The following is a 13,933-nucleotide window of genomic DNA, read 5'->3' on the forward strand; positions in this document are numbered from 1 at the left end:
AATGAAAAAAAATAAAAATGATATTCAAAATTATTATTCATCAAATCAATGGAGAAGAATATTCCATTTTGGCATAAATGCTACAAGAAAGAAACAATATTCTTCATATTTCCTCAACAATTTAAAAGGGTCATTTAATAATGATGTCATCCTCTTTAACCAAATATTACACAATTTTCTGGGGAGTAAAATAAGAATAAAATAAAATACAAACATAACAGAGGTTTGAAATTTGTACTAGAAACAAACACTGGTAGCTCAAGATGTACAACAACAACAACAGAGAATGACACAATAATTTGATTAGCCACTTGTGTTTGTGTCCTCAAGGGTGGGTTTTTCTTTTTTTCTTTTTTCTTTTTTTATTATTATGATTATTATCTATTTTCTTTTTCTCTTCCCTCTCATTATGCTTGCAGGCATCCTCCAATGGCAGAAGCTTGAACCGAAAATGCCAACTTCCCCCTAAACCAATTGGGATTTATAATATCCCTTTTTTCTTTTTTTTTTCTATTGTTGCAGCAGTTAAAGTTTCCTAAGAAATCTGCAAAAGAAAATTCAAGAAATTATGGGAGAATTAGTATAAACTGATTTGAAAGATTAAGGTCTGAAATCTAAATAAGTCTGAATTTTTCTAAAATTAAGATCAACACAAAAGTATCATTGACTTTTTGTGTCTAAACAATATATCTAAAAATAGAATTTAATTTATAGAACAAATCACTCTAAAATATCTTAAAATTATTAAGACTTTAGACATAAATAAATAAATAAATAAATAAATAACCAACAACAACAACAAAGAAAAAATAAATAAAAACAAAGAAAAGTGGAAAATAGATTTAAACCCATTGGCTTATTCAAAAAAAAAAAAAAAACATTTCACAAAATTAATTTGGATTTATAGTTCAAGTGATCCTATGGGAATTAAAAATTAAAATTAAAATTTTTGTAAATGAAGATGAGATATTGGAGCTTACCTGTAGGGGTACTAAAAAGAGTATCCGTTGCTGAAACCATACTGATCAAGAAGCCTCTGTTCTTGATCATCCATGTCCCATAAAATGATCCCATCATTCTAAAAATAAGATTTTATCAAATGGGTTAATCATCAAAAACTTAAATTTCATAATTTTGGTTTCCCAAATTTTGAAGTTTCAGAAAAAAATATGATCATAAATACCTGAGAAACAACACTGGAGAGGTGGTCCTGTTGCAGTGAAAATGAAGAAGTGAGTGATGTTTCTGCATAAGAATTAAGCTGGGTAAAGTTGCATGCCAACAGAGATGGCAGTGGGGGTCCAAAGCTGCAAAGATTCTGAGGAGAAATGGAGAAGAATAAGAAGAAGAAAAAACAAATAATGTAAGTGAAAAACTAGCCAAATGTAAGGCAAGAATGAAGGAAAGCACCTCTGATTGGAGTGTGCTAGAATCCAAATTTGCTTCATGTCCAATCAGCATAGGGCTTATAGAAGCAAGCTTGCCCACAAGGAACTGCCCAAAATTACAAAAAAAATACCTTTAGGGTTTGATAAATGTATAAAATGTGGTGGGGGGATGTGGAGAGGAGATTTTACCTCGACTTGATTCTGCAGGGACTTGACATAATTGATTATCTCATCCAGTACGAGAGTCTTGCCAATGATCTAAAATTGAACAAAATGTAATGTTAGATACTCATCCTCCAAACATATATATAAAATAAAATAAAATAAAATAAATAAATAAAAAATGACCCATGTAAGATAGAAAGGGAAAAAAAAGACCCATGAAAGCAAAAAAAGGAAAAAAAAAAAAGTGATTGGGTGCATATTTTTTGATAAAAAGAATCCTAAAAATTATTCAAATTCAATTCACTCTCAAATCAAATCAAAGGTTAGATCTATATCATTCAATCAATCTAAACATAAAGATAATACCTATATCATTAAGTATTGTCTTTATAGTAAAAGTTTATAAAATTTTAAATTGAATATATTAAATTTAGATTTTGCAAAACTATTTTCTTTGGAATTTTTTTTCATAAGGGTGTAATAAAACTCATTTTTCCCAAAAAAGGAAAAAAGAAAAAAAAAGGAAAAAAAAAAGAAGGAGAAAGAATACCATTATCAATTTAACTCAACAAATTGGGCAACAATGTATGTAATGATGCACACATGAATTTGATTTGAGCTTCTCACAACAGGGAATTTTTTTTTTTCCACTGAAAAAAAGGAAAAGGAAAAGAGAGAGAGATTCTTACCTTGTCACAACCAGGAACAAGTGATTGCAAAAGCTTCATTCTCTCACTGATTTTCTCTCTTCTTGCCTGGAAAGTGAAACCCACCCAGCAAAAGTAAATGAAAAGCTGAATTTATTTGAATGGTCATTTTCCAAAGTTAATTAATTTGTAGTATAACAACTAAAATACCCTTTCGGCAAGGCTGTGACTGTCTGTTGCTTCACCCCTCCTTGCTCTCACATGAACAAACCCACTTGGGACCTCTTTCACCACTTTCTTCTTCCTCTTCTTCTCAGCTTTACCCTTCTTCTCCTCCACGTCCCTCTCTTCCTATGAAGAAAAAAAAAACCCAAAAACATCAAGAAAAGGCTGATCAAACCAGGCCACAAATGGCAAAAAACCCACCTAAAATCTCCCCCAACTCACCTCAAAATCAGCCTTCTTTCTCTTCCTCGCCATCCCTGGAGCCCCAAGCTCAGCCCCCATGGATGAACAATGCGTGATCTTCTTCACAGGATCATCAGAAAAACAGGAGATGGAGGTGGTGGGTTTCTTCTCATCATCAAATACTGCAGACATGCTTGGCACAATGGTCGAGTCCAGCCTTAAATTTTTGTGGGGGTGGAGGTGGTGAGACTGCTGAGAAAAGGCTGCCATGTGATGGATTGGAATTAAATTAAAAGTGGAGTCTGAGAGAAATGAGATGATGGAAGAGATGGTGTCTGGTTCCTGATGGTGGATAATATAAATATATGAATATAGATGGTTGATAGTTGTTGAATTTGACTGAGGATCGGGAGTCTATATGATCTCTTTGTTTGAGGTGTGGACTCATCTATGGAAGTATGGGGAAAATGGGGGCTTATATATACACTAGAAAATTAGAAATAAATGTTGTACAGCCCACATAACAAAGAAGCGTTTTGGTCACCAATGTAGGCTGACCACATGTTGCAATAATATTTGAAGTAATACATCAATAGGATAACTCCACTTTTTTTTTTTCTTTTTTTTTTTTGGTTCTTGTTTTTTGTGCTTTTTTTTTCAATTTCAGTTGAGCACGTTTATAAACTAGGACTGTTCGTATCATTGATAATTTAGGGATTAATTTAATATTACTTAGGACCAGCTTCGATCCATTTTTGTTTTTTGTAATTGCAGACTTGCAGTTGAAGTAAAAATTATAATTTTAAAAATATTATTTTTTTAACTATAATGAAACACGTCACAAAATAAGATTGTTCTATAATGTAATCATGGGCCTTCAAAAATATTTTTTGATCCAATTTAGTCAAATTTTGATTATTAAAAAATAATCTTAATATAGTAAAAGTTTTATTAAATATAAAATAGTTTTGAAGATAAATTTATATTAAGCTTTTTAAAGTAATAAACTTTTCTGATACGAGATTTTGATAACTTAATTTAAGTTATTAAATATATTTAATAAAATTAATTTACGATAATATTTTAGTGGAAGTATTTAAAACAATATGATAAAGAAATACTGTTTAAACTTTAAAATAATATAAAAGTCTTAAGTGAACATGGATCCGCTAGCACCTTAATCCTTGTGATTAAAATTCAATAATTAAGATTTTTTTTTTTTTTGGATTTCATATCTAAGTGAAAAAAATCAAAGATAAAAATTATAAGTTATGCTTGATTTGAAAAATGTTAATGATATCTGTATTTCTTATCTTAATTATTTCTTATATAGTTATATTGTATTTGAATTGTTATGTATACGATAGATAAAAACAAACAATGTATAGTATTTTTTTAGCATATTGAGTAAGTATAACAAGGGAACAAGATCTATACCTCTTGCTTTTAAATTTTACTTCAAAAAAATTATCTGTATTGAAAATAAAAAGAGGTCTAGTTTGTGTTTAAGGTGTTATAGAGGCTTAGAATAAGAAAAAGAAATAGAAAAAATGACTTTTCAATTAAGATTAAAAAAAAAAAAAGTTAAGTTCTTTTATCAAGAGAAAAATGTCTTAAAACGGTAAATTAAAAAACTAATAATACTAAAAAAAATCTAAATTCAAGAAGCTTTGTAACTCAAATATAAAAAGCAAACAAGTACTACTTGTTTCTAAAAAATTAACATACAACATTTATCTTTTATATTTACGATATTATTTTTAAACCTCAAGGATTTATTTTATTTTTTGCTTGGTTTTATAAAATTTGAGGAAAATATGAGGGGGAAAAAATAAAAAGGAAATCAAAAGTGAAGGAAAATAAAAATAAATTTAAAGTTAATGAATTTTTTTATATGTTACCTCCAACTCATTTAACTTATTTTCACTATTTCATATAAAGATTAAGAGTTTGTTTGACCACATCATTTAAAAACAGTTTTTGTTTTTTAAAAATAGAAAACTGTTTTTAAAAATTCATAACATTGTTTGGTTGTTGTTATCTTAAAACAAATTTTAAAATCAAAGTGAAATAAATAACAATTTTTAGATAATAAGTTGAGTTATTTCCACCCATTTTTAAAAAATAAAAGGAAAACATAGAAAAGTAAAAAAAAAAAAAAACCATTAAAAATAAATAAAATTGAACATGATATCATTTCATTTTTCTCTTCATGATCTAATACCGATTTCGAAAATCTTAAAATATGATATTTTTTTAAATTACACTTTTTTTAAATTTTATTTTAACTCCTTTATAAGTTTTCATTGAACAAATAAATTTCAAATCTAACAGGGCTTACTACATAAATTTATTACTTATTAAGTAAGACTTAATATGTTGGATTCGTTAATAAATCTAATAATTTTTAAAATAAATTAAAACTCAAATAATGATTAAATCAATACAAAAAATTTATAGACAAAAATTGATAGGAAGTAACTCTATTGTTTCTCTTCTACATCAAATCATTATTTTCTAATTTTTTAACCAAGCACATAAGCTTCAAATTAAATAAGACTTAATATATTAGATTCATTAATAAATTTAGTAATTTTTAAAATTAATTTGAAACAAAAATAATAAATCCATTAATACCATAAATTCATGGATAAAAATTGGTTCATAATGGATCTATTATTTTTTCTACATATAATTATATTTTTATAATTTTTCTCACTATAAAAATCAACTTCAAATCAAATGATATTTTGTATTGAATTTATAAATGGGTTTAACAATTTTTAAAAATAATTTGGAACTAAAAAAATATATCTAATCAATAAAAAAAATTAATAAATCAAAATTGATATATTATGAGTTATAATTTTACTATTTCTCCGATAAACATAAATATATTTTTAAATTTAGGTAAATAAATTATAAATTAAGACATAATTAATAATTTAAATTCTTTAATGAATTGTTAAATTTTTAAGAATAATTTTGAATTCAAAAGACCAATCTAATTAATTTCAAATTAAATAAAAATATTTTAAAATATTATGTTCATAATTCAATACTAAATGTGTACATGAAATGAAAAACTAAGATTGGTTTACATGTTTAAAATTATTATTTTTAATTTATTATTATTCATTTTTAACCAAAATAAACTTTACAAAGATGTTAGTCCTTATGTTTCCAAGATATACTAAAAAAGTATATTTTTTATAAAAAAATATATATAATTTATGATTTTATTATAATATTATTATTCACGTTTTACTAAAAACTATTTATTTTTTAATTTATTTGTAATTACAAAATTCTTTTCATGAATTAAATTAAATTTATATTATATAAACTGAATTTGCAATACTTTTACAAAACCAAAAAAAAAAATATTAAAACAATTTATTCAAATAAGTTTTTGTGTTTTTTATTTAAAAAAAAACTATTTTTAAAAAACCAAACACCCTTATTTTAATAAAACATTAAAAAACCATTTTTTGTTTTTTATTTTTTAACTTAAAAAGAGTTTTTAAAAAGTTCAAAAAATATGGCCAAATGAGTCAATAATTTGAAAATATATAAATTTCTAATTAATCTTAATTATATTTATTTATTTTTTTGGTTATTTTTCTCATAACAACTAAATATGAAAAAATAATTCTTCTTAATGTTTTTTTATTTTATTAGTATATATTAAGAATCAAACATAACTTTAAAATTTCTTTGTATGTTTCATGCGTAGAATCAAATTAACTTTATGAGCTAGCAGCCTAGCTCATACTAATACCATGAAAGTTATATCTTAAAATATCTAATAATTAAAGTCAAAAGAAATCCTTTTCCGAAAGTTATTTAACCTTTATTCATGATATAGACGGATTTCATCTGGATTCAATGTCAAATCATTGCCTTGAAATGTGAATATTCAAGTATGGGAAGGAAACTCATTGCGTGGAGAATTAGACCATGTTGGTATTTTTTTCAATAGGTAATATCCCACTAAAGGTGTTGCAATGCTACTTTGCATTTTGATTTCATGGCCTTTCATGGCCTTGGAGTGCCAAGTCATGCTTTCAAACCACCCTACCCAATTTTCAATGGGTTATTTGATTAAAAGCTTCGTTAAAAATATAATTTTAGAAATTTAATCTTTGATTATTTTTTGGTATTATTTTGATAAAAATATTTTTATTCTATTCTGGTAAAAATAATATTTTATTTTAAAATTTACATGTAAATACTTAAAATGGTAAAAGAAATTAATGTCATAAATAAGTTACTTTTCAAATAAAAATATAAGAATTATTAAATTTACAAATATAAATATTATTTCATCATTTTTAATCAAGTATTTAAAAAAAATTGATTAAGGATTTCTTAAAAATAAAATAAAATGCATATTTCAAATTTCTTATTTATGAAATTTAAAAAGTTCTAGAGCATTAATTATTTCTCATCTCAATAATTGAATGAGAACAATAAACATTTTTGTCTGCAATCTTTTTCATTTTCTCAAATTTTTTTATCAAATTCAAGGGTAATTTATATTTTCTAAATATTTTTTGAATTATATTTCTTTTCTTTTTGTTTTGATGATTAGAAAATAGATGAAAGTTGTATTTTGACATTATATTTTTAAATTCTCTTAATTGTTTGTGAATTTATATTTTTTCCAAAAAAGGGTGAATAGTGCAATGAAATTTCTTTTCTTTTTTTTTTTTTTGTAATTTTTTTCTCGTATTTTCTAGTATTGAATTCAACATTTTCTTTATCAGTCAAAAAATGCTCTGCACATGATCAGAAAGTACCTTTTTCCAATGTATAATTAAAATAAAAGAAAACTATTTTCTAAGTTATGATTAAAAGAGTAGAAGTTGTCAATGATCGACAAGCATGAAGAGAAAATCTCTCCAAATCAATATTCCCAAGTTTCTTTTTAACTCTTGAGGTGATCCAAAAAAATTTCTTACTATATTTTCTTCAACCTTGAGTTGCAATCAGAAAAAAAATATATATTTAAGTTTCACCACTATATTATGCTAAAAAGGCCCGCTAATCACGAAGTGTCATATGCTTTCCTGACTTTATCATTATATTTCACGTTTCAATCTATCGTATCAGGATCCGTTGTTTTGTATTTTAATCTCATTGATTTATATTCTTATTCAATTGCTCATATCTCATCATACATGTGAATGATTTAGATTAAAATTTTGAGTCAATCTAATTATTACCTTTAATAAAAGATCTCAATGAATTAAGTCTTATTTATCAAATGAGACAAAAATCATTTGAAAATAAAATGCATGTTTAAATTTAAATATTCTTAATAATTATAAAAATAATAAGGATTCTACTAAGTTGTAATAAAATTCAAGTTGTCATTAAAAGAAAATCTTCTTCTTTTCAAGTCGTGGTGAACATAAACTCGACGGACTAACAATTGTCTTTTCCACACAATATAAAAATTATTAGAAGAAATTTTCACCCAAAATCTTATTTTAAATTTATAATGAACACAATATAACTTTTGATTTGTTTAGGAGGAATAAGAAATCACAATGAGATAAATTTCTTATTTTTTTTCAAACAACACAAAATCACATGGAAATAAAATGTACATTTAAATTTCTCATTTACAAAATTGATTTTAAATTTCTTATTGGAATTTATTATTTTCTAAAAGGGTAAATTAAAAAAAGAAATAAAATAATTATTCAACAAACTTACTTTTTTTTTTCCTTATCTACTTTATTCATGTATCACCTTCTTTTATACTTTCCAGGTAATCTCCCACATTAAATTATTTAATTAATGAATAAAAAAAACTCTTGAAAATGACATAAAGAGACTCCCAAAATAGCATTTCACTTTGTCAAAGATCGGTTCCTATCAAGATTTTTTTTTTTTTTTTTTTTCTGACGTGTGATTAAAGGCCCTTTCTATGCTATAGTTTTTTTTTATTATTATTATTGCACATATATTTTTAAAAAATTATAATTGAAAATTTATTCTCCAAGCATAGGATAAAAAATTCTAGAGAAATCCTATGTTTTTTTATTTATTTAAATAAGGCAAAAATCAGGAGAAAATATAAAGCATGTGATTCAACATTCATATTGAATAAATTGAAAATCCAAGCGACAATTCAAAGATTGAAAGAGAGCATTGAATGAGAATGTGTAGGTAACAGTCTACAAGTAGACTTAGCTGAAATTGAAGACTCGTATTTGAAAAATGAATCCATTTTAGAAAATAAAAATAAAATAATATCATTTGCGCCGACACATTTCTGAACAGTTTGGAACCGTATATTAAATTTCATCCTGCATTAGGTTGGTACGTACGTAGCAGTTATTACTTAGTGCTTGACAATTCATTGTCCCCCACCGCCCTTCAAATTTTCCTTCTTTTTTTTTTTTTTTAATTATAATTTAATGAAATAAAATATAGAATAATAATTTCAAACGTGATTTCAATTTTTTTTAAAGGAACATACAATGAAGTTGAATTGAAGTGTTTATAACACACTTTTTTTTATAAAAAAAAATCTATCTTATGTTTTAATTGTTTAAAAAAGTTTTAAAATTTTGAGGAAACATTTGTTCCCGATAAAATACCAAAAAAATATTAAAAAAAAAGAATTGTGACTTATTTAATTTACAAAAAAATATATAAAATAAAATCAAATATAATTAAAAAATTTACTTACTTTTAATTTATTTAATTTTTATATAAAAAAAGAAAAATCAATTAAATGAGTTTGAATAACATCATCAAAATAATCCATTAGTTTTAAATCTATTTTTTATTTTTCATCATTTGTTTCTTTCTTCTATTTTTTTCTTTTTATTTTCTTTCTCTTATTTTTTTTTTAGGAGCCAATATGACCTTAAATTTTACAAAATATTTTCAAGTACAATAAATATCCAATTATTTTATGTATAAGAATTCCTTCATTTTGTATATGACTCCATATTTTTTAAAATAAAAATTAGGAAATATATCCAAACATCACCTAAATATAACTTTTGTTTGAGATAAGGATATCAATAAAGGTAAGTTTGGGGTGAATCACCTTCATCCCATCATGTTTATGAGATTTTCTATTTTTAAAAGTATAAAATAAAAAATGTAACCAAACATCTCCTAAATACTTAAGTTTTATTTGGGATAAGGATAATGGGGCAAGTTTTGGACATATCACCCTCATCTCAATCCTATTTTCATTATTTAAATACATTCTTATTTCAAATTCAAATTCATATTGGAGCAAGGTGGGATGGATTATGAAATTTCACAAATCTATCCTACCCTATGTTGTTCAATTTTTTTTTTAAATTTCATTATTTTTAAATCTAAAATAAACACAAATTTTATATTCTATAAATAATTTCATTAATTTTTATTATTTTTATAAAAAAAGCAACCTTACATTTTTATTTTAAATATAATTGAAAAAGAAAAATGAAAAAAAAAAATCATATATATAAACACGTCAATTGGGACAATTACCTATTCAGACCTCTCCCAAATACGAATACGATCTAAGGGGGTAAGTTAGGGAAGGCTTGAAAATACCTACCCTATTAATATCCCTAGTTTGAATTTTTTAACCAAAAGTTGAAATGAAAGCCAAATTGTAATTTTTAAATAAGTAAAGTTCATTAAATATGATATAGTTTCTTATATATAACTTAAGATAGAGATTTTATAAGAAGCGACTTAAAGTTCTTTTTAACTCATAATTTTAATAAAATTACTCAAATTGTTATTAATATTTAAAAAAAAAAAAAACTATTAGCCAGCCCACTAATCAAGTCTCAATGATTTAAGATGACTTAATATGAATTTTGGTGAATTTGTTAACTTTAAAATTATTACTCGGTTCTTATCTTAAGTATTAAGTTTGTTTGATAAATTAACTTAATTTAAAAAAAAACTATTAAATTTAACATATTTACATTTATTAATATCAAGTAAGGAGCTCATAAAAAAAAAGAAATATTGAAAGAAATAGTTGATGATTATGATAGATAAAAATGTTATTAAAAATTGAGAATTTTATATAATGATTCTTATAAATTTAGAATACTAATTTCAACTAACTTATTTCTTTAAATTAATATCAAGTTTAAATAAGAGTACAAAAAATGTTGGCATGATGTTAATACATGGATCAATCATGTGGATGAAAAGGTATTGAAATGTGAATCAAATATTTGCTACTACATAGACTAATTATGTGCTCGCATGGGACCAACCATATGATAACATGTGGGTCATTCAAAACGAGATCTAAAATGTTGAATTTGGTGGCAAATTGTGAGGTATTGATCACTTCAAGTAGAGAGATTTGATAAGCCGAAGTTGGTGGCAACTCAAGAAATTCAAAACATACTAACTAGCAAAATTTGATAGGTTGTAGAGAGCGGCAACTTGAGAGTTCAATAACATACCTAGCGATAAAATTTGATTCATCAAAAAACCGTTTGACTTATGCTAGTTTTGATATGGATTTCTCTCTCATTTGAACTCTAAATTGAGTGGTTCTTGAAGTATTGAAAAGCTAATGTCAAGGTAATATGCATAAGTGCTTGCATCGTGTAAGAGAATATTAATGTTAAGCAATTGTCACATGTTAATACTTATATTTTACACCAGTCGCTTTAGCAAGTACGTTTATAATTAAGGCTCTTATCCTAGATTTTTGTACGTGTGCTTAGTGAGGTTCTTATCTCACACCGCTTCCATCTATAAGTGAGCTTAGTGATGTTATATTTCACTTAATATGCTTAATGACTAAAATTAAGGCATTAAATTATATTAGCTTATCAAGTTGATTTATCGATTACATTCTAATTTATTTTTTAATTTTATTTTATTTATAGATGTCCTATTATTCAATGTACACATAGACCCATCGTTACACGTCACATGGCTAATGCATAAAACGACATAGACTAGTTAAAGTGTTTGAATTATCTAGGGAAATAAAAGGCTATATGAGAAGTCATTCAGTATACCTAAGTGGGAATGCAAGTTGTACAATCTTATGATCATTATTTGTTTTCATACCTTGCGTTTAAAACGTGTCATTTAAGGCAAAGACCAAATTTATTTATTTTTTATTTTTGAGAAGAAAAAAAAAGGGTACAAGAAGGACAAGGTTGGGCCCAAAGCCTAGTTCCAATAATTCAGCCTTTGCTGGATATGAGTCAGAATATTTCAGCACCATACTTGAGCTGGCCCAGCCAATAGCTAGGTTGGGCTGGCCCGTATAATAAATCCCATTGTCCATATCTAGCAATTAATTGATAGTCCAAAAGGAGGAGACTGTCCCGAGATTCTCACCATCTGTTCTCATACAAAACTGAATAACTTTTAAGAAAGATTTGTTAGGTTGCATTTGTTTAGAAAACCTTTTTGAGGATTTTTTTACTATATATATATATTGAAAATGGTTTTTATTTCCTATTTATTTTTTTCTTACAAAATGACATTTGATTAGAAAGCTAAAAACTATTTATAGAAAATTAAATTTGTAAAATTTTATTATATTTTATTTTATTTTCTAATGTAAAAAATAGTAAATATAAATATAATTAGAATTTTATATAATGTACATCATGTTGTAAGATATATTAATGTAAATATAGTATTACTATTTTTGTGATATATATTATTAAATATTATATTTGTTTACTATATTGTTTATTTTAAAATAATTTAATAAAATATTTTAATATACTTATAATTAATAAACAAATTATTATGATATAAAACTATATTTATTTATAATAATCCATGGTCTAATAATAAACAAATACATATATTATATATAATATTTGATTCCATATAGAGGGGTGACACAAACAAAAGGAAAAACTACCAAGGGCCGATAATAATTGGAAGGATCACTTGTTTCATGAATTTTTGTGAATAACCAAATTTATTATAAGATATTTTTACCCTTTTAATGTCGTTTTCTATATTGCTTCGTGAATCACACTTTGTTATGGTGACAAAGACAATCATCCAATAGTGCATATCAAAATAAAGATAATTTTATTACTTGGACTTGCAAATTATAAGTCCAATTGAATGCTAGAATTGTTATAAAAATAATTTAATAAACTATGTATTATTAATCTAGTGTATTATTTTGTATTAACATCATAAATTATTTTATATTAACTCATTAATATAGTATATTTAGTCATTTTGTCATTTTATCATTACTCAGGTGTGGTTGGCCTTATCCCAAGTCCCATTTATTTAAAATATTTTTCATTTTTTTCTTTTAAAAAAATTAAACGGGTTTATTTAGCCCTGTTTAATTTTTTTTTAATTTAAAAAATAAATAAATTATATTAAAATAAACATATTTTTATAAACAATCAAAATATTATAATTTTTTTATAATGTATTTTAAGAATATTTTTTTATTATTAATTTATTATATATATTAAAATAGGAAAATAAAAATTAAATTAAATTAAATTAAATTTTTGAAATTAAATTTTATATATAATCAAGGTACAACAAAAAAATACCTTAATCATTGTAGGTTTTTTTTTTAAAAATCTCAAACCAATTTATTTAAATTTCAAACATGTCTCATTAAGGGCGAGATGGAGCGGGTATAAAAAAAAAACATCTCATTACCACCCCTAATCCAACACATGATATATCATCCATATTAAATATATATATATATATATATATATTTATTTATTTATTTATATAATTAAGAAAAACATTATGTAAAGAAAAATATATACAAAGATTATGTTCTTATATAAAATAAAATAAAAAACTATTAGACATTCTTCATCATTTTCTTATTATTTTAGACAATTCAAATAAAAAATTAAACGTTCTATCTTCCTCAAACATGATTTATCAATTTAAAATTAGAAAAAAATTATCATTCTTATTACATAATTCTTAAACTTATTTTTCTAAATAAAAGTAAAAATTATAGTATAAATAGGAATGTGTAAAAAAGCACATTAGATGTTGTTTTTAAAAATATTTCTTATAAGCATTTTGGTTTTAAATAGTAAATTATACTATATAATCCTATATAACAATTTTCAAAGGCTAAGACCTAAATGGTTACAAATAATGTGGGGGTTGTATTGACAAGAAAAGTCAAGTACTTTAAATATTTTGAATTGAATTTCACTACTTTTAGTTGAAGTATATTTATGGCATTTCAATCCATTGTTATGTTAGTTGACATTTGAGAGAATTTTCTCTCTTTTGTCCTACCCTTCCCAAAGTAGATCACCTCTAGCTTACCCCAAATGGTAATTTCCCCCTCCC

At 24.5% G+C, this 13,933-nt stretch overlaps 1 protein-coding gene across 1 annotated transcript; it reads right to left on the minus strand.

The window, feature by feature from the left end:
* Positions 1-81: 81 nt before the first annotated feature.
* Positions 82-3,045, minus strand: LOC117921693 (transcription factor bHLH137-like). Its single transcript, XM_034839652.1, has 8 exons — positions 2,648-3,045; positions 2,411-2,551; positions 2,243-2,308; positions 1,578-1,646; positions 1,411-1,494; positions 1,184-1,318; positions 981-1,078; positions 82-544 (listed from the first exon to the last, which is right to left on the minus strand). Exons 1-7 carry the CDS (start codon positions 2,876-2,878, stop codon positions 992-994), a joined length of 813 nt encoding a protein of 270 aa, XP_034695543.1. The 5' UTR covers positions 2,879-3,045; the 3' UTR covers positions 82-544; positions 981-991.
* Positions 3,046-13,933: the final 10,888 nt, after the last annotated feature.

The sequence above is a fragment of the Vitis riparia genome, chromosome 1, assembly GCF_004353265.1.
Source record: "Vitis riparia cultivar Riparia Gloire de Montpellier isolate 1030 chromosome 1, EGFV_Vit.rip_1.0, whole genome shotgun sequence".
In the NCBI taxonomy this organism is placed as follows: Eukaryota; Viridiplantae; Streptophyta; class Magnoliopsida; order Vitales; family Vitaceae; genus Vitis; species Vitis riparia.

Bases quoted from the DNA above. Each gene is read 5' to 3' on its own strand.
- LOC117921693 (XM_034839652.1), bottom strand. From the start codon at position 2,878: ATGGCAGCCTTTTCTCAGCAGTCTCACCACCTCCACCCCCACAAAAAT. The intron at 2,309-2,410 runs GTATTTTAGTTG...TTCACTTTCCAG, and splicing joins GTCACAGCCTTGCCGAAAGG to GCAAGAAGAGAGAAAATCAG. The intron at 1,647-2,242 runs GTAAGAATCTCT...GTTCAATTTTAG, and splicing joins TTGTTCCTGGTTGTGACAAG to ATCATTGGCAAGACTCTCGT.